Source organism: Pteropus medius, unplaced genomic scaffold, assembly GCF_902729225.1.
Source record: "Pteropus medius unplaced genomic scaffold, Ma_sr-lr_union100, whole genome shotgun sequence".
Lineage (NCBI taxonomy): Eukaryota > Metazoa > Chordata > Mammalia > Chiroptera > Pteropodidae > Pteropus > Pteropus medius.
The window spans coordinates 1485479-1508972 of NW_024354875.1; the positions used below are offsets into that span (position 1 = coordinate 1485479).

Sequence of the window (23494 nt, forward strand, 5' to 3'; positions counted from 1 at the left end):
ACAGGGGATGTTTCTGTATCATTTCTAACAACTGCATGTAAATCTACAATGACCTCGAAATAAAAAGTTTCAAATATAAAAAGAGAGGAGTTAAGAACAAAATGACAGCGTGCAGGAGATGTCACGAGTCTATGTATAATCGAACACACGTGGTACGGGGACCTGAGGCACTCTTTCCCACCCCCTGCAAGGACTTCGAGATCACACTGTCCTTTGCAGGTTAAATGATAAAGGTCAGCACAGAACAGGCGAGAGCTTGTCATGAGGAGGGAGCTGGCTGTGGAAGCGAGGAAGGGGGAGGGATGGGCGGGCCCTGCAGGAAGCGGGCAGTCCAAGTGCTGGCCCGGTCTCCAGCCATCACACCTTGGTGGCAATGGTCCCTGAGATTGTCTAAACAATCCTTCCCGATTCCTTGATCACTCAACAACTTGTAACCTATAATTTGGCTCCTCTAAACCTGCCAACAGGAAGAGGAAGCTCTACTCTGCAAATGTGAGTATCCGCCCTGTCTTTATTTTCCTACCGATTTCTAGTCATTCCGGATGCCCCAGTCTTTTGTGAAGTTGATTTAGCTGAATCTGAAGGTTCCAACTTCCAGGAGGATTGCCTCTGGGTAGGGCTGGCGCAGGGGGTGCAGCCACGTCCCTTCGGGGCCTTTTTAGGATACAGACAGTCAGCATCACCTGCTATCACGAGACGGTGTCACCCTAGGATGGGCTGACTTAAGAAAAGGGGATTCGACTTATTCTAGGTGGTCCCCAAAGGCAGGCCAGACCAGCAGACTAAGAGGCAGGTTCCAGACCAACCCAGAGCCTCTTCTGACAATCGGCCTGTCCTACTGGTGGCACAAGCTGCTGAGGAGCCATTACTGCCACCAGGGTACATCTGGGAGCAGTCACGTGACACCCTCTTGTCGCAGAACCTCGAGGAGCCCACCTTACATGTCCATGGCACTTCATACCTCACCTCTCACGACGACCCAGTGGACCCTCTCATTACCCCGATTTTGTCTGAGGTGGAAACAGAGCCTGAGAGAAGAGACAAGTCCACCGTGACAGCCAGGCCCTGGGGCTTGGGGCAGCCCCTTTCTGCCCAGGTCTTTTTGACTCAGCCACTTGGGGCCTCGCGGAGAAGCCTGTTTCTGAAGAGGTTCGGGCTGCACTGACTGGGTCTTCTGAAGCCTGAGGGTCCCCGGGGCCTGGTTGAGACTGAGGTGAAGAGGAAGGCCACAGCAGCAAGCTGCAGTCCGCGGGCCCCTGGATCACTCAACAACTTGTAACCTATGACACCAGGTTCACGGTGTTCTGCTCCACCCTCCACAGCCAGGGCAGCTGCCTTCTCCTTCTGTGGCCTCACCTGAGCGGGCAGCTCTGCCAAGTGCGAGCGTACCCATCATCCTGAAATTTCACTCGGGGTCCCTTAGAGGTGATGCCATCTGTGAGGCCCCACCTGAGGTCAGCTCTGGGACAGCTAGGTAAGATTTACACCGTGGCCCCGGCTTAGAGTTCAGCGCACTAAAATACCAACCCCTTAGTGATCAAGTAGTGCGTGCAGTATATATTATCACAGGAAAGGGGCTGCTCCTTGCGGACAAAAGCAGCGGGCTCTGTGGTCAGAGTGAGTGGCAGGGCACTCTGGGCAGCGGGGTAGTATTTCAGTTCCTTTCCAGGGGGGTGAAGCCTTAGAGGCACCAGCTGGAAACGGGCAAATAAATGATAATTTCACAGAGGAACTGGTGATATACCACTTCCCTGCCAGGATGGAATATAAAACGTTAGGAAACAAAGCAAACGTCCACATTCCATTTCAGTGAAAACTAAATGGTCTGTGGCAACCCTCAGCCAATGCTGGCAGAAGTATTTCTTTATCCTGGACGACAGGTACACATGCGAGACACTCACCTGCAAACCAAGCTATACCTATGCGAACCAGCAATCACAAGTAAAAGCTTGTTTAGTAACTTGTTCAAAACGAGTTAGTTAAGAGACACACTGAAATATTTATTCAATTTTGGTTTTTTTTAGTTAAAACAAGTCGAAGTTGTTTTTTATTAGAAGCACTTTATAGTTAAATTTATTAGTAATCGATAGGCCTTCCCCAACCTCCAAAACACAGGACAAGTTCTGCATTTGGTCTCTAACGGACACGACCCTTCAACCAAAGTCAACTTGCAGGCGCAGGCCACCATGTCCCCACCTGGAGACTCTGCCAACTCTGCCAGTTCCTCTGCTGGTGGAACACGGGTGAAGACTAATGGGGCTCTCAGGAAGATGACGTTGATATAAAAGGCATCCACTGAGGGAACAGACCTGAAAAGCATTCATTTTAAAATGGCAGTTCTTGGTTAAGAAAGCTGGGTGCTGAGGCTCTTCTCTGCGCAGACATGATTCTTGTCAGTGCCGAGGTTTCTCGGTGCAGAAGAGAGATCACCTCGCTGACTCCTTTAAAATCGTGACTGACTGACGAAGGGAATTTCTTAAGTTCTCTGATTTTAAAAAGCCATAGACGGCATAGATATAAACAAGTCACCGTCACGGTTTGTCGGTGAAACACTAAGATTGGTAAAAAGGAAATGAAGGTGTCGTTAGCCCTCCCGAAATGTAAGGAGCAAAGGTAAAGTGAGCTGGACCGGGTGAGCTGGAAGTGCGATTTAGGGAGGAGAAGCGAGGGCGTAACTCAGTGCCGTTTGCCCGTTTCCAGCAATGCCCGGGAAGCCACGCGCAGAGGGGGACGCGGGAAGGTGCAGGATCCCGCTAGCCGTGGTGGGAAGTGCGCACAGAGCGCCTGCCGAGAACGCAGGTGCCTGTCTCACTGTCTCAGGTGGTGCCAAGTGGACTAGGACAACAGAGGATGTACGAGACCTTTCTGAAACGGGCAAACCCAGGACACATTCGGTGATAATTCCGGCTGCAGCATTCCATCTGGGAGGCAGGCGACTGCTTTCCACCCACTTCCCTCCATTTAAGTGGAAAGAATTCCACTCAGCTCACTCAAGTGCAAGCAGCTGAGGGGGGTGACGAGTCCCAGCGCCTGAGGGCCCAGCGTGAGAACGTGAGAACGGAGCATTCGCCCTCCACATCACTCGCTTTTCCGGGCTGCCTGGGAATTCCAAATGAAACGTATTTTGAAAGCTACTTTGTGAAGCAAGGAGGTGATGGATAAGGAAATGCTTTAAGAAGAAATGCCTCATTGGGGTGGGTTTTTAAATACCATTGTTGGAAGGAATTTTACTAAAATTACTGGTCTTTATGTGCTTCAGCATCAGATTACCGAAGGCAGAGCTTAGTGATAAGTGATTATTTCAAGAAATTAAGAATGCCTCATAAAAAAGGCACTTGAGCTGAGATGAATTTAGATGTTCTAATATGAAGCTTCCCCATAGCAGCTTGGTGATCTTATGCCACTACAAGATTCTTAACTAGAGGCTTTAGATACATAATACTCCAGACAAACCAGATTCTAAGCAATTGGCCTGAAAACAAAACTAAGGTTAACTACTAAATGCATTTGAAAACTCAGATTCTTACAGATATAATGCAGAGAGAAGAATGTATTCAAGTGGTTTTACATATGACAAGTGAAAGTATCGAGTGTGTTTTTCACTTGAAATAACTGTAAGACTTCTACCAGCAGTTTAAATTTGAGACACCTTAGAACACTGAATTGTAAATCTCCCTCTTTGTAAAACCAGGGGAAAAACACTCCACCTGGGAGAGAAAGGGTGGACCAGGTGACCAGGCAGGTGGAGTGGCTGACATGTTCCCTCCCCCAGGGGAGTGGGCCCGTCCCCTTTGTGCGGCTTTCTGGGAGTGTGTACCCAGGACTGAGGATGGAGCCGGTCCTGACTCCCTGAGGCTGCAGCGTGATGCTGAGTTGTTCCAGCCAGCAGCTCCCCCATCCACGAAACACACGGGGTAGCGAGGCTGGCCTACTGAGCAGCCCAGGTCAGTAAGTGACCACACGACAGAAACCCGAAGGCGTATGAGCGTTACGTCCCCGACCTTCTAACCTACTGCTCGTTCTGTCCACTTGCTTCTTCTGCAGTCTAAGTGCAAACAGCAAGGTACATGGCGAGGACTTCAAAGCTGCTCTGGGAAAAGCCGAGCTTCTTAAAATATGTAATATGCAGAATCGGAGGAGACGTGGAGGCTCCATGGGACCAGAAGTGACAGACAGTGGAAAGTTTCTGCGGGACAGAGAGAGGACATCGACATCATAGCAGTGTCCAGACGCCGTGCCTTGTACAGGCCGGAGGACCTCGGGCACCCTGAATCATGGTCCCTTCTGAACAGGGGTCACAGGAGTGTGAACAGAGGATCAACAGACCCAGGGACCAAGTCTGGGTGTGTCCCCTAACCCAGAGTGGGTCAGGGTGAGGCTGGCTAACAAGAAACTACCACTCAAGCGAGAACCAGAAACACACCCCGATACGGTGAAGGTATTTTCTTCCTTGCCAGCAAGAATGTCATAAGGAAAAAACTATTATTCAATAAACCACACATATTTTGAAATAATGTTTAGATGGACTTCAAAGTCCTCACAAGTTCTTTATGAAACAGATTTGAAAAGTAAGAATTTGTCAGTGTTTCTTAAGCTCCTGGGGAGGGGGTTGGGGAACAGGGTGGAAGGAATCTGAATTCGGTTTTTCAGGAAAAACCTCGCAGGCCAGCCATTATCGAAGGGTGCCCTGGGAACAGCCTCCCTCCCCTCCTTCTACCTGCAGAGGGTCCGGCTTCCCTTCTCCCTGCTCCCCACCCCCAGCTCCATCCTGGCCACCCTGGCCTTGGCCCCAGCCCTGGCCAGCACGCGAGGTGCCTCTGCGCCAGCAGACTGTGGTGTGCATCCCCCTAGACTGCCTCTAGGTTACGGCGATGATGTTCAACTCAACGCTAACGTGCATCGAGGCTGTGCGAGCACTGTACAGGGATCATTTCATTCTGCCCTCACAGTCACCTGACTAAATGGGTATTTGTATTCTTACTTTACAGATGAGAACACTGAGGCCTAAAGAGGTTAACCGACTTGCCCAAGGCCACACAGCGACTACGTGGTGGGGCAGGACTCACACCCAAGCGGTCCGATTACTGGACCACTTTCTAGGTATTCAGATGCAACCACTCATCGTTTCAACATTCAGCAGATATCTGTCATTTCCTAGGGTCTCTGGGGGGTATATAGGGATCTGTTCTCTGTCGCCTTGGACTTGGAATGAAGACACAGCACACATGATCAAATACATACATGACATGAGACAAGAATTTGATCTGAGACCCCAGTGAGCTGCAATAAGCTGACCCGCCAAGGAGATGCCCATCAGGGATGAAGGCAGCGTCCTAGCCTTGCTGCGGGCGCCCACCCCACTGTCCCGGACTGGACTATTCTGCACAGCTCCGGGAGAAGGAGCGAGTGGGAACTTCTGCACGGATAGAAGGAAGCGGAGGGGACTATTGCTTTTTGTGTGTCCATTACGTGCTGCAGATTAACTAATTCATCCCCAAATCAATGTGATGATTATTTAATCCGCATTTTCATAGCGGAAGAAACAACTAGCGATGTGAAAAAAAATACAGGGGTAGACTGGGCTCTGGCTGAGTGGGGCTTCGAGCCCCGCCGCCGGCAATCCAACTTTATTAGGTGGCGGGGGGCAGAGAAATGTTTTTAAAAGTGTCATGTGAAAGTATATGTAAGTGGTTCAGCCACCTTGGGGAGCGATTTGGCAGAATCCAGTAAAGATGAGACCCTCGTGCCCCGTGACTCAGCAGTTCGAGGTACCAGGCGTGTACTTCAGAGAAGCGTTCACCCGTGTTTACGGGCAGAGAGGCTCTTTGCTGCACCGTGAAAAACAGGAGCGACTTGCTGTCTCTCAGAAAGGAATGGGTAAAACACGGTGGCAGTTACACGGGTGAACTTGGGCCCGAGTATCAGTATGAATACATCGCTGACATGCCATGCTGAACGAAAACAGCAAGTCGGTAAATGAATCATGTCGCATTGTGCCATTTATGTAAAAATACAAGCTATAAAACTAAGTGTATATTGTTTATGGAAGCATAAAGATATTACAAAAGCACAGAATCCTCTGTGGCATTTACACCAACTTCAGGACAGTGATTAATTCTGGGGAGGGTGGGGTGGCAGAAGGATGAAGGCACAGATCCAGTGCTTCTGTTTTATTATTTTCTGAATTTTCTGGAATTTAGAAATTAAGTGATCGCGTCCCTGCATGACCCGAGCTCTGCTTGAGGAAGATGGTCTGGTGGCCACGTGCGGGACAGGCTGGGAAGGGAACAGACTGAGGCTGGGCAATCAGTAGAGAGGGGAGACGAGGCATAAGCCAGGATGTGGAGCCAAAAAGGAAATGAAGGGGAAGATGAAAGCGACTTTCAGAATGATGAGCCACAGTCTGGAAGACCATGACACAGCATGAGGGAGAAGGAACAATCACAGATCACTTCGCGGTTTAAAGATGGGTGCCTGGCACGAGCAGGCAACTGACTAACCTTGCGGTTTTGGCTGGTGCCCACCTGCAGTTCAGATCCACTTACTGAATGTGTCACGTGTGTTAGACACTGAGCTGAGTGCTGCCCTAGCTCACGGCAGTTAGGAATTGGCCCATTTAGAGAAACCGAGGCTCGTACACGGCAGAGTCAGGACCCAACTGGGGTCCCTGATTCTAAGGGGGTGATGTTTGGCTGAGTGAAGTCAAAGGCCTCCTCGGCCTAGAAATTCCTGAGGTCCACAGGCGACCTGGTCCCAGTGTCGCAAAGCGCAGTTCACGCCCACACAGGAATGACAAGGCCCGTCAGCGACTTACCGAATTCGCTGGTAGTTTTATTTTTCACTGTGAAACAGTAAATTGGCACTCTGAGTGATCACTTAATACAAAAGGAGCGATAATGTCACTTCTCACTTAGTGCCTTCTTACAGCTTCCCTCCTTTCTCAGACTAAAAGCTAATATCCTTCCTCCCGGAGGCCCCAGGCGATCTGACCTTGACTGTCTCCTTGACCCCACATCCTGTTTCACTTCTCGCTGCTCCTAGAACTCCCAAGTACGCTCTACCTCGGGGCCTTACGTGTGCTGCCACGTCTACCACGCGCTCACTCCCTCGTGCCCTTCCCTACTTTGCCCTTCAAGGCACACGCCACCATTTGACAGTACTATATTGCCAATTCGTTATTTGTTTAAGGTCTGCTTTCTTCCTACAGAATCTCTATTTTGCTTATGGCTATATCCCCAGGGCCTAAAACAGTGCCTGACCCTACCGGCTTCTGGCATGATGAACACAGAGTGGGTCAGGCGAGTCCCCTCTCCAGAAATCAAGAACACGATGTGATAAATTCATTAAAAACAATCATTTCAGGACCGAGGGCAGGCAACTTGAGAAGTGCTTGCTCACTGGGAAAGCAGGACCACGATGAGGCGAAAACGGTGCGTTTATGGTCTGCCTGGCTGGGCGAGCTCCCGTCTATTTCAGGCAGTAAAACCCACAGCTTTACTGGCTCAGGACAAGTGACAGGGCAGCTAGAAACCGAAGGGGGGGCCGTATCGGGAAGCAAGAGAGCCACGCAAGGACCAGGACCGAGGTAATAAAATCCCACCACCTCTCACCCTAAGGCACAGACGCTGGCGGAAACCCCAAGGGGCCCACAGGACATTACATGCTTGGGGAAACATGCAAACGTTCTGCGCCTTTAAATGCATTCCTCAAACTACACGCAGCTCAAGTGGCAGGAGGAGGGAACCGCACTAGCTTGAGGTCTGTAAACCTTATCTCTGCCCCGATCTCTGACAGACAGTGAAACTACACAGGGAGACCCTCAGGGCGGGGTGCAGCAGAGACATCCTGGCCGCCTAAACGCAGTGGAGAGAGAGATTTCACACTTAAGAGACCAGGCAAGCGAACTGCTTACTAAAACTAACAAAATGCCACCCCTCGGGGGGGGGGAACACAGCATGATCCAGAATCACTGCAACATCATCTACAATGCCTGCGTTTCCAACAAGCACTGTGAGACGGGGCGAAGGAACAGAAGAGTGTGATGAGCACTCAGGAAAGACTCGAGTAGCCAGCAGAACTAGCTCTGGGGGGGCCCAGAAGTTGGACTGAGTAGACAAAGACTTCAACACAGATATTACCGAAATGTTTAAAGCTTCAAAGAGAAATGTACTCAACGCCAGAAAAATATAATTGAAAGCCATGAAAGACATAGAAAATAACGGAAACGGAGCCCAGGAAAAAGAAACCAAATGGAAATTTAGAGCGGGAGGCAAGTAGGAACTAGATCAGTAATTCCAGCAGATGCTTCAGCAAGTAAAGACAGGGGACCCGCAGCAGCTTAATCGCCAAGTTTTCAAAGACCTAACGCTAATGGCCTGGAAGAAACAGAGAGAAGACACGATTAAAGAAAATCTCTGTGAACGAGCCTCCCAGAGATCTTTTTGGACAACATCAAGAAATCTGTAATATATGTATAATTGATTTGAGGAGGAGAGGAGGGTGCCGCAAAAAAAAATACTTGAATAAATAATGTAAGGACACTTCCCAAATTTGGTGAAAAACTGCAACTTATAGACCCAAGAAGCTCAACGAATCCTAAAAATGATACCTACAAAGACATCCACACTTAGGCATAGCATAAGCACACTGCTGAGAGCCAAAAATAAGGAGATAAGCTTACTAATAAGAAAAATACAAGGAAACAATGATAAGTGATAAATAATAGCTGAATTCTTATCAAAAACAATGGAAGCCAAAAGACAGCGGAGTGACATATTCAGCATGTTAGAGAGAAAAGCCTGTTGACCAAGAGGCCTCCAGCCAGTGAAAACATCCAGCGAAAGTATCCTTCAGACATGAAAGCGAAATAGAGACAATTCTAGATTTTAAAAAGTAAGAGAATTTAATTGTTAAAAGACCTAAGTTACCAGAAATGCTAAAAGCGGTGTTTTTCGGGCAAAAGGAAAGTGACGTCAGATGATACCCTCACACGGGAAGAAATGGAGAGCGCGGGAGATGGTCGATGCGTGGGTGGACACACACAGATCGTCTTTACCCACGTTTCTTAAAGAGAGCTGACTATTTAAAGCAAAGGCTTGTAGCGCTGGTTTGGTGATAAACAGACGCAGTGTCAACGGCCACAGCAGCACAAGGAGGAACAGAAACGCGGTGGTGCTGGTGTGAAGGTCGTTTGTTTCACCAGGAACTCGAAGTGGACGGTGACGAGTAACAGACACGTCCCTAGAGCCAGCTTAAGAAGAAAAAGGCAGACACCGCTAAAAAGCTGAGTGTTTAAAATGGTCCAGTGAAAATATTTGTTTACTACCAAAGAAAGAACAGAGGAACAGACAGCTGAGATAAACAGCAAACAGCGAACAGCAGAATTAAACTCAGCCATGTCGATAATTACACTAACTGTGAATGAATATTAAACAAACTTGGAGAAGAACAAAGCTGGAGGACTCGTGTTTCAAAATGTACTGTAAAGCTATAGCAGTTAAGATCCTGCGACAGCAGCATAAAGACAGACATAGAGATCAAGAGAGGAGAAACGAGAGTCCAGAAATAAGTGCTTACATTTACGATGAATTAATTTCCTTACGGAGGTACCATCTGACAAAGGAATTCAACGGATCAAAGCACAGTCTTTTCAACAAATGGTACTGGGGCAACTGGGTATTTGCATGCAAAAAGATAAATTTAGATCCTTACCTCATACCATATACGAAAATTAACTAAAAATGATCCTAAAACTAAATTAAGGGCTAAACATATAAAACCCTTAGAGGGAAACATCTTTGCAATGTTGGTTTAGGCCAACGGTTGTCAGCTGAGGGTAATTCTGCCTCCCAGGGGACATTTAGCAATGTCTGGAAACATTTTTGGTTGTCACAGCTTTGGAGTGGGGTGGATGCTACTGGCATCCAGTGGGTAGAGTCTGGGGATGCTGTTAAACATCCCATAATTCACAGAATTATCTGGCCCCAGATGGCAATAGTGGGCCTGATAAACTCTGGGTTGGGCCAAGAGTTCTTAGACACAACAACGAAAGCACAAGCCATAAAAGAAAAAAAGAAGATACATAAGACTTTATCCAAATAAAAAACTTTTGAGTTTCAAAAAACACCATTAAGAAAATGAGAAGTCAAGGCTCACATTGGGAGAAAATGTTGGCAAACCACATATCGGAACAAGGACTGGTGTCTGGGACATCTGAAGAACTCGCGTGACTCAATAAGAAGACGACAAACAATCCCGGTTTAAAAAATGGGCAAAATACTTGAGTAGATATTTCACCACAGAACATACACAAACAGCTAGTGTTACGGGTTGAAACTGTGTACCCCTAAAAGATATGTTGAAGTCCTAATACCCACTACCTCAGAAGATGACCTTGACTGGAATAGGGTTTTTGCAGATGTAATTAGTTAAGATGAGCTCCTACTGGAGTCAGGTGAGGCCTCAATCTAATATGAGTGGTGTCCTTATAAGAAGACATATTAGGTGAGAATGCCATATGACAAGAGAGGCAGAGACTGGAGTTACACAGGGACAAGCCAAGGCCTGCCAAGGGCTGCCTGCAACACCAGGAGCTAAGAGAAAGGCATGGGACAGATTCTCTCCTAGTGCACTAAGACAGCACAGCCCTGCCCACACCTTAATTTTGGACTTCTAGCTTCCAGAACTGTGAGACAATAAGCCACCCAGTTCGTAGCACTTTGTGACAAGAACCCTGGAAATCTAATACAGCCAGCAAACATATAAAAAGATGCTCAACATCATTAGTTGTTAGAGAAACACAAATTTAAAACACAATGTAATATCACTTCACACCTACCAGGACAGCTATAACTAAAATGACAGACAACAGCAAACTTCAGAGAGGATGTGGATAAACTGGCAGCTTCACAGTTACTAGTGGGAATATAAAAATGGGTAGAGCCACTCTGGAAAAGAGTTTATCCATTTCTTTAAAGTTAAACATAAATTTGCTATACCCCCCTCCCCAGGAATTCCTGGGTAACTCACCCACCAGAAATGAAAACGGACGAGCACACAAAGACTCGTGCGCAAGTGTTCATAGCCGCGTTGTTTAAAACAGTCACAAAAGTGGAAACGGTGCAAATTGTTTCAACCAGTGAACGGACGAAAAGTGGTTTATCCATGTGATGGACTAATACTCAGCAGTGCAGAGAAATGGACTCTACCGCTACATGCTCCAACACGGTTAATCCTCAAAAACATCATACTCGACAAAAGCCGCCAGATGCAAAAGACTATGTACCACGTGAAATGGTCAGAAGAGGCGGACCTAGAGAGAGAACAGATTACTCGTTGCTTTGGGCCTGGTGGGCAAGGGAAGGGCCGACAGGGACTGGCTATGACGTGTGTCAAGGGCCTGAACCATGGGGATAGCACCGCAACTCTGTACGTGTACTAACAGTCCCTGAACTGCACACTTAAAACAGGTGAATTTTATGGTACGTAAATTAGACCTCGAAGAAACTACTTACACGTGTAAGTGCACTAAATAAACACTCCAGTCAAAGGCAGAGATTGTCAGAACAGATGAACAAAAAAAAAAGCAGTCCAGCTGTCTGCTGTCTACAAGAGAAGCACTTTGAATTCAAAGACACGGACGGGGTGGTAGTAAAAGGATGGAAAAAGATATACTGAGCCACGTATGTAGCAAGCACAGGAGAGCCGGAGGGGCTGTATTAACAGCAGACGCACGAAATGCACCAGGAACGTGACAGAGGCACGGAGGGCATTTCATCACGATACAGGGTCAACTCTGTGGGATGACGGAGTGATTACAAATATATATGCTGAGGACAAAAGAACTCCAACACAGACGAAGCGACGCAGAGCGCGGGAAGGAGAAATGAGCAAATCTACAATTATAATCGGAAGCTGCTATGTTCCTCTCTCAGTAACTGGTAGGACGAGGAAACGGAAATCCGTAAGGATATAGAGGTGTCCCTGGCCTATGACGGGTGCTCGATCAATATCTCCAGTCAATGAGTTCTTGCTAAGTCCGTTTGGTAAGATTCTTCTAGCGCGATCGACCTGGGTCAAGGAGGAGGAAACAAAAAAGCCGCTGCCGGCCGAGCACGAACTGCACGGCGCCGGCACTGTGCTCAGGCTCTACACGGATCGTCATCATTCACCCCTTGCCTGGATGTTGGAAAAAGAGAAAGCTGCTGAATCGCGGAGTGGGGGCCGACCCTGGTAAGGGATTCCGACGGACGGAGGTGCTTGGCCTTTGCCCCTTGGCAAGGTTGAGATGGTAACGGATATCAATTTAGATGGCTAGAGCTCTAACTTCAAGTGGAAAAAATATCTTTCTTCGTTTTTTGTCTTTTTTGGGGAGGAACCACAGAATGTTACTTTGTTTTGCACGCAAAGCTTATCTTAAAATGCTGTCTTCTGAGATGACTCTCACTGTGGCGGCTTCACAGCCGCGGGCTCCTTCCCGGCTAGCACCCCTTGGCAGTGTGGTCGGCCGGCTTCCTATCCCCTTCAGGCTGGGCTGGCCGTGACTCTGACTAATAGGATGTGGCAGAAGTGGGGCCCTGAGACTTCCGGGGCCTCAAGGGGCCCAAGGGGGTGCTGGCCCCACCCTCTTGGCAACTCAGTGACAATGGTGCTGTGAAAATGCCCAGCACACCCACCAGAGGACAGAGGCCACGTGTAAGAGGCCCTGCTGCCAGACCATGACGGAGGCCACCGTGGACCTTCCCGCCCAGCTGACCTCCGGCCAGATGCAGCCACAGGAGTGGGTCTGGGTGAAACCAGCCGAGGACCTGATCAGCTGACACACAGAACGGGGAGGAAGAGACTTGCTTTTTTAAGCCACCAAGATTTGGGGTGGTTTGTACCAGTTGGCAAAGGCTAAGTGGGTCACGCACAGGCACCACCCTGAGCGAATGAGCCAGACGCAGAGGACATCATCCTGTATGACGCCATTTATACAAATTTCAAAAACAGGGCGAGAACTTAAGGGGGGCTTCAGCAATGGGGGTTCTGATGACCTGGTGGCGCTCATACAGCCCTGTGCACCCTGGGAGGAGTCTCTGGGGCACGATCAGGTGACTCCGCCTGCTGACATTCCTTTGGAGGAGTTCTCTGCACAGAGGAGCTCTCGGGGCTGCTGCGCAAGGTCCTGCCACGGGCTTTTACTCGGTGCTCGCCCGTCGACAACCAGCGTGGGCCGTGACGGCTCGGTAGTGGGGCGCCCTGGGGAACAAAGTGGACGCCATCCCTGCCCTCGTGGCACCTGCAGTTCACTAGTGGAGAATAAAAGGTAGTGCGAATAAGCAGCAGCTAAAAAAAAAAAAAGACGAATCAATCATGAAAGGTAAAATCAAAATAAATGCCAAAAAGTAGCGCACGATCGGCTGCTAAATGAGCTGCATCGACCGACTCCCTGCAGCGTGTCGCCCACACAGCAACGTGAGCTTTCACTCTGCTTCCGGTGGTTCCTATTTCAGGAGAACTCACTCGGCTTCTCCCTTTGAACGTCTGACTTACACCTGTGTGACTCCTCTTGGCAGCAGATCGCAGCTGAAGTCTCACACGTCACCATGACCCACAGCCGCTTGCTGAATGTCTATTTCGTAGTTCCTGCCATTCTGCAAAATCGAGTGGGATGCACTGGTCACTCTGCCTACTATTAACAGACAACTGCTGTCTGATACAGCGGATATATTCAATATTTTATATACCAGGGGGCACACAGAATTTAGATACCACCTGGCTCAGTTTGAGTCCTTACGAGTCACAGCGATGGAAGCAAGGGCCTCGCCAACTGCCCGGAGCACAGATGTCTTCAGTTCTGAAGACGGAAGGGTCGGCAGGCCGTGCCCTCCTCCCGAGACTAAGACGTCAAGCGTTTCATCTTTGAACGCCATGTCATAGAGATTCGACTGGGTGAGCAGAAACAGGTTTATTACATAAAAATTGTAAAATGAAATAAGGTAGAATGCGCTTAAGTACAAAAAATAGGTAAAAATCAGAAATATATATGTCTCACTCCAAAAAAGTACTATTATTCCAAAAATCTGTGATAACAGGAAGAAGCCATGCACTGCTTTGGTATTTATTAAAAAAAAAATGAGATAAGTTTGCTGTAGAACATTGGTCAACCATTTCTGCATCTGTTCCCATGGAAACCAATGTTGGACAAATAAGGTTTGTGAATGCCTGAGAATCATGAGATGTCTCCGAGCCCTCACCTTGTTTTGAGCCATCCAACGTCTGTTTCCATAGAAACCAGAGTGGAAACGGGGGCAGTGGCCATGAGTCAGCCTGTTGGGTGGTTCATTGAAGCCAAGGTCAGACTGCACAGGAGTGGTGTTGTAGAAATAAACGAATTTAGAAAAAAAGCAAAAGCCTTAATTGGTAACAGTCGTTTTTTTATGGACTTGGTTAAATAATGGAAAGGCCCAGCAAGTAACACAGACATGAGGCAGACGATTCTTTGCCAATTAGGTAACGGAATTAAAAGTGAATCTGCACTGCGCCGAGCAAGCTGACCACAGCGGGGCCGGGCGGAGGTGACGAAGTGCCGCGGGCGCTCTGTCCGTGCACCTGAGGCAGCTTCAGGTGGGTGGACCAGCTCACAGGTTACATATGAAGGTGGCCAAAGAGGAAGGAGGCCACGGCCCAAGCACTCGACAGCACGCCTGGGTCTGTGGGACGCTAGGGCACCTGGGGGAAGCTGGTCAGGAACCGACTGGGTTCTAGGCCCCCGCATCTTCCGTTCCAGCCAGATAGGAGTATGTGCTGCCCGTGTACGATCCAGCCCCCTCCAAGCCTGTGTTCCCCGTTTTTGTTAAAGGCATCACCATCCTGCCAGCTTTCTAAGGTCCAAGGTTCCAGCCTTCGGTTCCTAATGACATGCCCTGTTAGTTACCATTCCCAGCCGGTTTTACCTCCGGAGGGGGCCCTGCCATAGGCAAAGAGGAGCATCATACCGCCCCAACCCGCAGCAGGAGGGAGAGCAGGCACACAGGTTCTCACGCCAGCCCGAGTGTGAGTATCGGTTCCGCCAATGACCGCCCCTGGAACCTTGAGAAAGTTCCCGAAGCTCTCTAAACTCTGGTTTTCTCATCTATAAAATAGGGCTATTAACGGAACCCATTTGACCGAGTGGGTAAGTGCGTGGATGCCTGTAAAGCTCCCGGCCGTCCCACACCCAGGAAGCACTGCTAAGCTTTCCGGATCTCAGTTAACTGGAACGCTGGCTGACGCAGGCAGGATGAACCTCCCCAAGGCACAGCTCTGTTCACACCCAGCCCGGGCCCACAAATACTCGGTGACTCTCCATTTTCTGCACTTTGGCTCACTGCAAATCACCCTTCCAGCTTTTTAGCCCATTTCTCCCCACCGGGTGCCCCTAGCTGAGGCTAAAGTGAGCCATCCTTGCTTGGTGTCAGGCCCGCGCTCTCGGCTCATGCCGCCTCGGCCACTGAGATCGGGAACCTCGCAGCTCAAACACTCTCTTACATGCTAAGTGTTAAAATAAAACTTCCTTTGGAAAGAGCTTCGGCCTTTATCAGCTGGGGTGAATGTGAAGGGGATCAATGTGAATCTTGTCACCAGACGATAAGGTGTGAGGATGGCAGTAACTGTCCCCGCCTGGCACCCGGGCAGCAGAGGGCACGAAGGAAGTAGGAAAAATCACAGGGAAGGTTCGAGGCCGTGCGAGGTCCCGGGAGCTCCTTTATGCTCGCAGAGCCCATTCAGGGGGAAAAGGGAGATGAGGCTAGAAGTTCGGCAGGGCCAGGCTGTGGGAGCCTCGTGGATTAACTGTGTCTTTTATTTTCTCTATTCTGATGCTTTGACATCTCGAGTCTTCCTGAGGCCTGTCTGTCCCAGGTTGGCCAGTTCCTGGAGATAATAACTCACTGGGGAGCACACCTTCCAAATGCAAACCAACCAGTCCAGAGTCCACACTCTACCCAGCAGACTCACAGTCCAGGCCATTGTCCGCCAGCCCCAGTCAGCCCGGGGCCAGGTACTCCGAGAGCTAGGGACGGCCGCTATGCCCAGAGCCCAGAAACTATTCAAACTTGCCAGCCATAAACCAGCTTAGCCTGTCCCACCCTCTCCTTCCCCGGAAACCAATGTGGCACAGGCTCTTGGCCACCTAGCCCTTCTCTCTCTGCCTCCTGAGGACCCTGGCGCTTCCCTGCAGAGCCCCCAGGGTGTGGCCCCCAGGGTGTGGCCCCCTCTGCCCCTTAGGAACTGGAAGTAAAAAACTCTCTTTTCAAAGACAATTGTCTTCTGACCTGTGAGCCTACTGAACCTTGATTTCTATTAAGACACTCTATTTTGAAATACCTGAGGCCATATTCCGATCTAAAGCTCCTCATGGCGTGCTTCTGCCCAGGCCCTGAGTACGATGGGACACCAGGTGTAAAAGCACCGGCACTTAATGTGGCTCCCCACGGCCAGGCATGGTGAGCCTGAAGCTGACGACAGTGGTGATGCTGATGACGATGACAGAATCGTGGTGGTGACAGTGGGCGCTAACAATCACCAGGGGCTCACAATGTCCCAGGAACAGGGCCAAGCGCCTGGATGCCAATCATCCCTTAGTGATACCAGACGGACTGCGATGTCACAGAGGCCAGAATCGTTCTGCTGCCCGAAGCTGCCCTTTCTTTGGATACTCTTTCTACCCAGGGCCTTGTTTTGCTAAACGCATCTGAAGAGACCATTATATTAAGTTCCACCTTGAAAAATCAATGATATGGAATTTTTTTTTAAAGGAACAAGACCCAGTTCTCTGCTTTCTACATTGATGCTTTAGGAAATATGGTTAAAAATATAAAAAGTCTGGCCTTCCTGTGTCACAGCCGACCACCCGAGAGGGTCACTGGGGTCGTTTACTGCAGCCACCTCGGGGGTCAACCCGCCAGTCATCCTCCTCCCTGTACCAGCTTCACTCCCTCAGGAGAATACGTGTGCGTGTGATGCTGGGCCCCGCGGGGTGGGTGGAGGCAGAACTGGCGAGAAAAAACAAAATGAAACTAATTCCAGCCCCTAGGAGAAGATGAAAAACCCTCTTATCCATTATATGAACTCAGAGTACATTTTCGTACCCAGACTCATAAACACCATAGAAAACAAAACTGTAAACCAATGGTTCTCAAAGTGTGGTCTAGGGAACCTGTGACGGCTCAAGACCCATTTAGGGGGCCTGTGAAATCTAAACTATGTTCGCAAAAATATGTTATTTTATATACCATATGTATTTACCATAATTATAAACTGTAAATACAAAATTACTTTAATGTATTTAATTACATTATTTTTCACTCCTTATGATATAGTGAAGTTTTCTAGAGGCTACATGTGACGATATCACTCTGATAGCTAGTTTAATGTATGTTTGAATATTCTTGTGTTCTCTAGATTTTCATAACTAACTTTGCGCTCAGTACATCTATTTTGTTTATATCTACTATAACAGATATGCTTCCTTCTCACCCAATAAATTGTTATTTTGAAATCTTGAAGTTTTCCTTTTCCTAATCAGAAACCGGCTAAAAGTACACTTACTGTTTTATTTTTAGAATTAAAACAACAAAAGAAAAACTTAGTCCTAAGTTTTAAAATTTTCTCTAAAACTTTAAAAACTTAAGACTCGTTTATTCTAAAATAAAAGATAAAAGAAAATTTGTTTATAATATCTTTTCTCATATTTTTAAGGATGGATCACTGGCTTAAAAAACAGCTCGGAGGACTCACTTTCTCCACTCGTATAAGCCATTAATATGGAAAGATGTTGAAAAAAATGAAAGAACTTATCAGAAAGTTCTCTGACTCATGGAAGGGAGGAATCTATTCAAGCGAGGAAGTGCAAATAAAGAATATAAATATGACGGAAGCTATCTTCCCTCAGTTTTATAGACGTCAATAATTTATCTTACTGGGTCTTATGTAACAGTACATATTTGAATAGCATTATATGCCAATTAAATTGAGGTATAATTTTGAGATCAATTATTCAGATTCTAAAGAAAAAGGATTTGAATATTTTAAACATAGACGTGATGAATTCTTTAAAAGTGAAAAATGGAGAATTTGTTGTAACCTTTCAAACTAGATTTAAAAGCCACTGAAGCTGCATGATGGGTATACGAGAACTCTCTGTATTATTTTTTTCTGTAAATCCTAAATTATCCCGTCCTACCAAAAAAAATGATTAAAAAAACAAAGCCACGGAAGCACCTCGAAGGGTAAGTTAGCGCTGTGCCTTGGTTGAAGAAACACGCGCACCAGCTTCGTGCAGCTGACGCTGCTGAGTGCCTGCCGCATGGAGAGGAAGAAAAAGAGATTACGGCATGTGCTACTTTCCGATAACACGGCAGCTCGTTGCATAAAGACGAAGCGGCAAACGCGAATGCGAGTTAACATCTCATCTGCAGAAGTGTGCCTGGACTTGCTCTTGGCGTTGTACTCATCAGAGATCTTCCACGGAAATGCTTGGTGACAAAACACAAGCCAGGCTGGCCGAAATACTGATCGTCGTGACTTTCCTGGTTTGTGCTGAGACAATGGCACTGCCATCTGCTCTGACGGCACAAAGGCAACGGAGGGTTAGACCACTGCTGCCTGAGCGTCGTCAGCCAGGGCGATGCCCCCGAACTCCAGGAGCAGTCGCCATGTTCCCCACTGCCACCAGAGAGATGAATGACAGGCAGACAGATGATACGGAGATGACCGGGTTTCATCTAACAATGTCACTGAAGAAGGAGCAGGAATTAACTTTTTAAATCTTGACTCTTGCGGTCCATTTTTAAAAAACATTCTGCGGAACGAAATGGGATGTATGTGAAGGTTATCTAGAGGAAAAGCGTTTATGAAATTATCTGAGCTGCAAGCTGAACGAGGCACTTTTTTCAAAGAAACCAATAATGTGAGAATAGTTACTCTGAACTTTAAATATTATATATATTTTCTATGCCTAGAATAGACTACATGTAAAATTCGGCGTTAAGGGAAACCTTAGTCAGAACAAAAATCCCAGAGGCTGTAAAAGAAAAGCCAACATAATTCGATATAGTTATCTTTTAAAATTTTTTTAAAGATTTAAGGCAGAAGAGTTTATAAAAAATCAAGTCAATAAATATATCTTTAAAATATTTGCAATGGAGGTGAAAAAGGGTCAGTATCTGTCATATACAGAGAATTCATACAAATTGATGTGAAGAGACAAATACATTTGGATATGAATGTATTTCAAAGGAGAAGGGATATGAATAGGAAATTACAGCGGAGGAATCCAAATACCCCACGAAGCAAACACAAAGACATTCAAACTCACTACTCAATGGAGATGCAAAATCAAAAGAAAGAGCAGATAGCACGTTACCGCCATTAGACTGGCAGAAAGAAAGAGTATTCTCTGAGTATCCGGGCACTTCCTGTGTCCCTCATAGTCATGAACCGGTAATTCATTCTCTATCATTTGCTCTTTGTGTATTCCTTATAAGAGACAAGGCGGTGCAGCGGCTAACAGCGTGGACTGCCGAGTCGGACCGCCTGGCTTTGACTCCCGGTGCCATCACTTACTTAGCTGTGTGAACTGGGCAAGCGATCTTCTCCCCCTCAGTTTCCCCATCTGTGAAACGGGGCTAACAGCAGCACCTACCACGGGGCTGTGGTGAGGAGCAGACGGGTGAAGACACGTGAGGCGCCCAGAGCAGCGCCTGGCACTTGGTGCTGCTACGCCAGTGTGGGCGGCGTGACTGGGCTGTTATCACCTCGCCCATCTAGACTTAAACGCTCGGAGGTGTTTTAAACCATCAATACTCTTGGTTTTCTTTTGCCGACCTTTCCCATTATTTCCTGGAACAGTGTTATTTCAAGATCTTCAGATATTTGTTGGGTAAATAAATGAATGACTCTTAGATGTAAGAAGTCCCTAGAGAAGGAAATCGCTGAGCATGACTGTCATTTAACATGACGACGGGCAAGTAAAAGTCCATGGCTGATTTCACCTGGCATTTAAACCTATTTTGTTAAGAGCGAAGACTATTTGCCTTAAAATCAGGCCTCTAGAATAGTACAGGAAGGCCTTTCCTCCCCATTTACAAAGATGAGCCAGACACAAATAAACACAAGGAACACAGTCTTAGGAGGTCATAAGCAAACATGAGTCATTTGAAGTGAGGACATTAGCTCGGTGCTCCAGAGCCTTGTGACACACCATCAGCCCTTTGGGAACATATAGCATATATTCAACATAAAAATAAATTGTATCAAAAAACACATTTCTTCAAAGCACTAGATGAGATGCACTTGAACCCTTAACTTGTAGTTGTCACTCGCCCATTCTCTTGTGTGTCCTGTGCAAGCTTATCTAATGGTGCTTTTATCTCTCTGGAGGTTGTCAGGGGTCTGCGGTCTCGCAGGCTAAGCGAGTATAAGACGCAACCTAGAAAATGACGAAAACACCTGCCCGATGCCATCTTTTCCTTCCTCCTGCACGTGCCGCTTCTCCCTCTCAGCTGGATCCCTCCCAACAGCATTTAACCACCATGCTTAGGTCTCTCTCAAATTAAAAAACAACACAACACAAAACAAAAATGCCCAACTCTCTTCCCTTGCTCTTGGCCAGATTGGTGGGGAGAGCTGTAAATGCTCATCAGCTCCGTCCCGTTCCCTCGCCCCACGTGCTCCTCCGCCGCTCCGGCTTCTGCCCCGTTAGTCTACGAAAACGCCCAGCACTGACCTCTGTCCTCTAAGCACACGTGTAATTCATAAGGATGTGCGTAGATGTGTTTATTTTTCTGAAACAGACTCATACTGTTCACATTACTTTTCAATTTCCTTTTTCCATTTGACATTATATCCTGGACAGTCTCCGAGTCAGAAAAAAAAAAAAAAACAACTTAAATTTTTAATTCTGGCATGTAAATGTTCGTGTCTTCAGACATAACTAAGTGTTAACAAGCAGAAAAAGTCATTACATTTTTAGAAATTGGAGGAGAAAATGAGGATTTGCGCCTGGGGGTCCTCTCGCGAGTTGCCAGCGAAGCGGGATGAGGAGCGGCCGAAGTGGCCAGAGCGCAGATGTCGGCCAGGGTGGCACGAAGCGAGTGTGACCGCGCCAGGCCCCGGCCTCGCGCCGGCAGGACCGTCGTGTCTTCAGAGGCACCAAGCAGCCAGCTGAAAACGACGGCTCCGCTATCGGTGTTTTGGGTCTAAATAGTAAATTTTAAAAGGATTTTACGTTGCTAGGCAAGATGACGCGTGACTCTAAGACCTCGAGAGTAATTCTGCTGCCGCCTTCAAAGCTGGCACCTTGGGAAGTGATACTCACGTTCCAGCAACGGTGCCACTTGCTCAAACGATTTTTGGAAAACCTCCTTTAGTCGGAGCATTTTTCACTGTCTTGTTTCTTTGCGATTTTAAAAGGCAGTTTTAAAAGTTAACACCCGGCCTTGGAGAAAGCTGAGTGAGACACAGACACGCTCAGCCTGCCCAGGGCGCCCTCGCCGATGCCTGCCGCGCACTATCGGGGTCATGATGGAGGTCGTCCAGGACCTGCCGACCTGAGTTCACCACCAAAAGTCAAGCTATGGCCCCAAAGGACAGATCCTTCCCCTAGGACTTCTCACCTTCACCCCTTCTAGGACACAAAGGCGGCGTCTCATGCCGTGCCCAGAAGACTGAGGCAGGAGCGGGGCAAACGATGGCCCCTGGGGCCAAGAGGCCTGTTTTGGGGTGTCCCATAAGCTAAGAACGATTTTCACATTTTCAAATATTTGAAAAAATTTTTTAGTGACACATGAAAATTACATGAAATTCAAGTTTTTAGTGTCCATGAAGTTTCATGGCAATACAGCCACATTCGTCTATTTATGTACTGTGGATGGCCACTTTGCATTAAAATGGCAGATTCGTGGGACTGAAATAGGCTGTGTGGCCCGCAAAGCCTAAAATGTTTACTGTCTTTCTCTTTCCAGAAAAAGCCTGCTGATTTCTGCTCTAAACCAGATTTTACTGCCATTGACTCTCTGGTGACCTCAGGTTGGTCTCCTTCCCTCTCTGGATCCGCCTTTGTAAAAGGTGCGGCCCGGATGCCCCTCTGAGGTCCAGAAGGCGCTTGTCAGACAAGGCTGTGAGCAAGAACACGTGCTGGTGCCACCTACAGCCCACGAAAAAAGTGACAGGCGGGAGGCTGCCCGAGGAGGGCCAGTCACTCACTGGCAGATCTCGGCACAGCTGTACGTTAAGAGGGCTCTTAAATGAGCTCTCTCCCCCATGAACAGAAACCTTTTAAATGGATAGACCACAAGTCCGAATAAAAATACAGCCTCCAGCATTCACTCCCCATGAAGGAAGAGGGATGCAAATCACTTACTACCACAGAGAACCAGAGAGTTCAGCGCATATGTTTTTTCTAGATCTCAGGGAAAAACTATGAAAAGAAGAGGCCTGTCATCTGAAAGTCCACCTAGAGCCCAGAGGTCACCATTCTTCACATCATGTCAGGTGACTCACCCATGTGACTTCTGAACCTTCAGGCTCTAAATAACCAGGCAAGCAGAGTTTCCACAGCCGGGGAAACCCACATCAAAAGGATGCAAATAACAGTGAGGTGGTTAGTTCCCCCAGCTCAGAAACAAGCCCCTGGCAGTGAGCCTCCCGCCCAGTGTCATTATCCCTGAGGAAGACAGCGGGCAGCTCGTAACCCTTCAAAGCAAAACTCTCAGGTTTGAAGAACGGTTATCTTTCAACCTGCCACAAATCCTGAGAGCCACACAGTGTGGCATCCCAGGCTGGCTGCAGCACCCCTGCCAAGGTGCAGCAGACGGTCCCTCAGACACGGCCACCCACAGTCCCCCTGGCCTGACCCTCCTGCTGCTGGGGTCTAACTGAGGTCCCACGGCCTGGCTGCTCTGGTGATGAGCCCTGAGCAGGACGCAGCCAAAGGGATGCTGAGACCGCAGACCTCGGAGAGGACTGGAAGCTTCCGCGTCTTCCCTCCTGGAGCCCAGCCGCCCGCCGACCGATGAGAAGTCCAGGCCGCACCCCTGAACGATCAGCGCTCACGTGGCTCACGTGGACAGAGGCTGTGCCGTGGAGGGCGTGAGGCCAGCCTGGACAGGGAAAGTGGCCACGTGACACCCCCAGTGAGCCCAGCAGAAAACCACCCAGCTGAGCACTAGCCAACCTACGGAACTATAAAAAAAATAACGTGGCAGGGATCAAAATCCTCATTTCCGGAGTAACTTTTCAAGGCAAGGACAAGACTCAGAATCATTTGGCACAAGTTCCCTATGTGGCATCAAGAGCCGCCAACTTACTTCATCATCTTCGTCTTCATCATCGTCAGATTCAAGAACACCATCCGGTAGCTCTTCTATGAGAAAAAAAAAAAATAAACAAAATAAACAAAATAAACCCAATGAATAGCTGCAAAAACAGTTGGGAGACTTGGTCAACAAAATCCCTCAGCCACTGCAGAGAC

At 48.0% G+C, this 23494-nt stretch overlaps 1 protein-coding gene across 10 annotated transcripts in view; it reads right to left on the bottom strand.

Moving 5' to 3' along the window:
- Positions 1–23494, bottom strand: part of LOC120596959 (lisH domain-containing protein ARMC9) — a 110359-nt gene that overhangs the window by 19139 nt on the left and 67726 nt on the right. For 5 of the 10 annotated variants that reach the window (XM_039855531.1, XM_039855533.1, XM_039855530.1 and 2 more), the window contains one exon: positions 23331–23386. In XM_039855531.1, coding sequence (XP_039711465.1) covers positions 23331–23386 — 56 coding nt within the window. Of the gene's footprint in view, positions 1–4030; positions 4187–12953; positions 14343–19386; positions 20453–20749; positions 20880–20918; positions 23124–23330; positions 23387–23494 lie in introns of those variants that run through there. The other 5 variants (XR_005651280.1, XM_039855528.1, XM_039855532.1 and 2 more) reach the window with 5 other exon arrangements.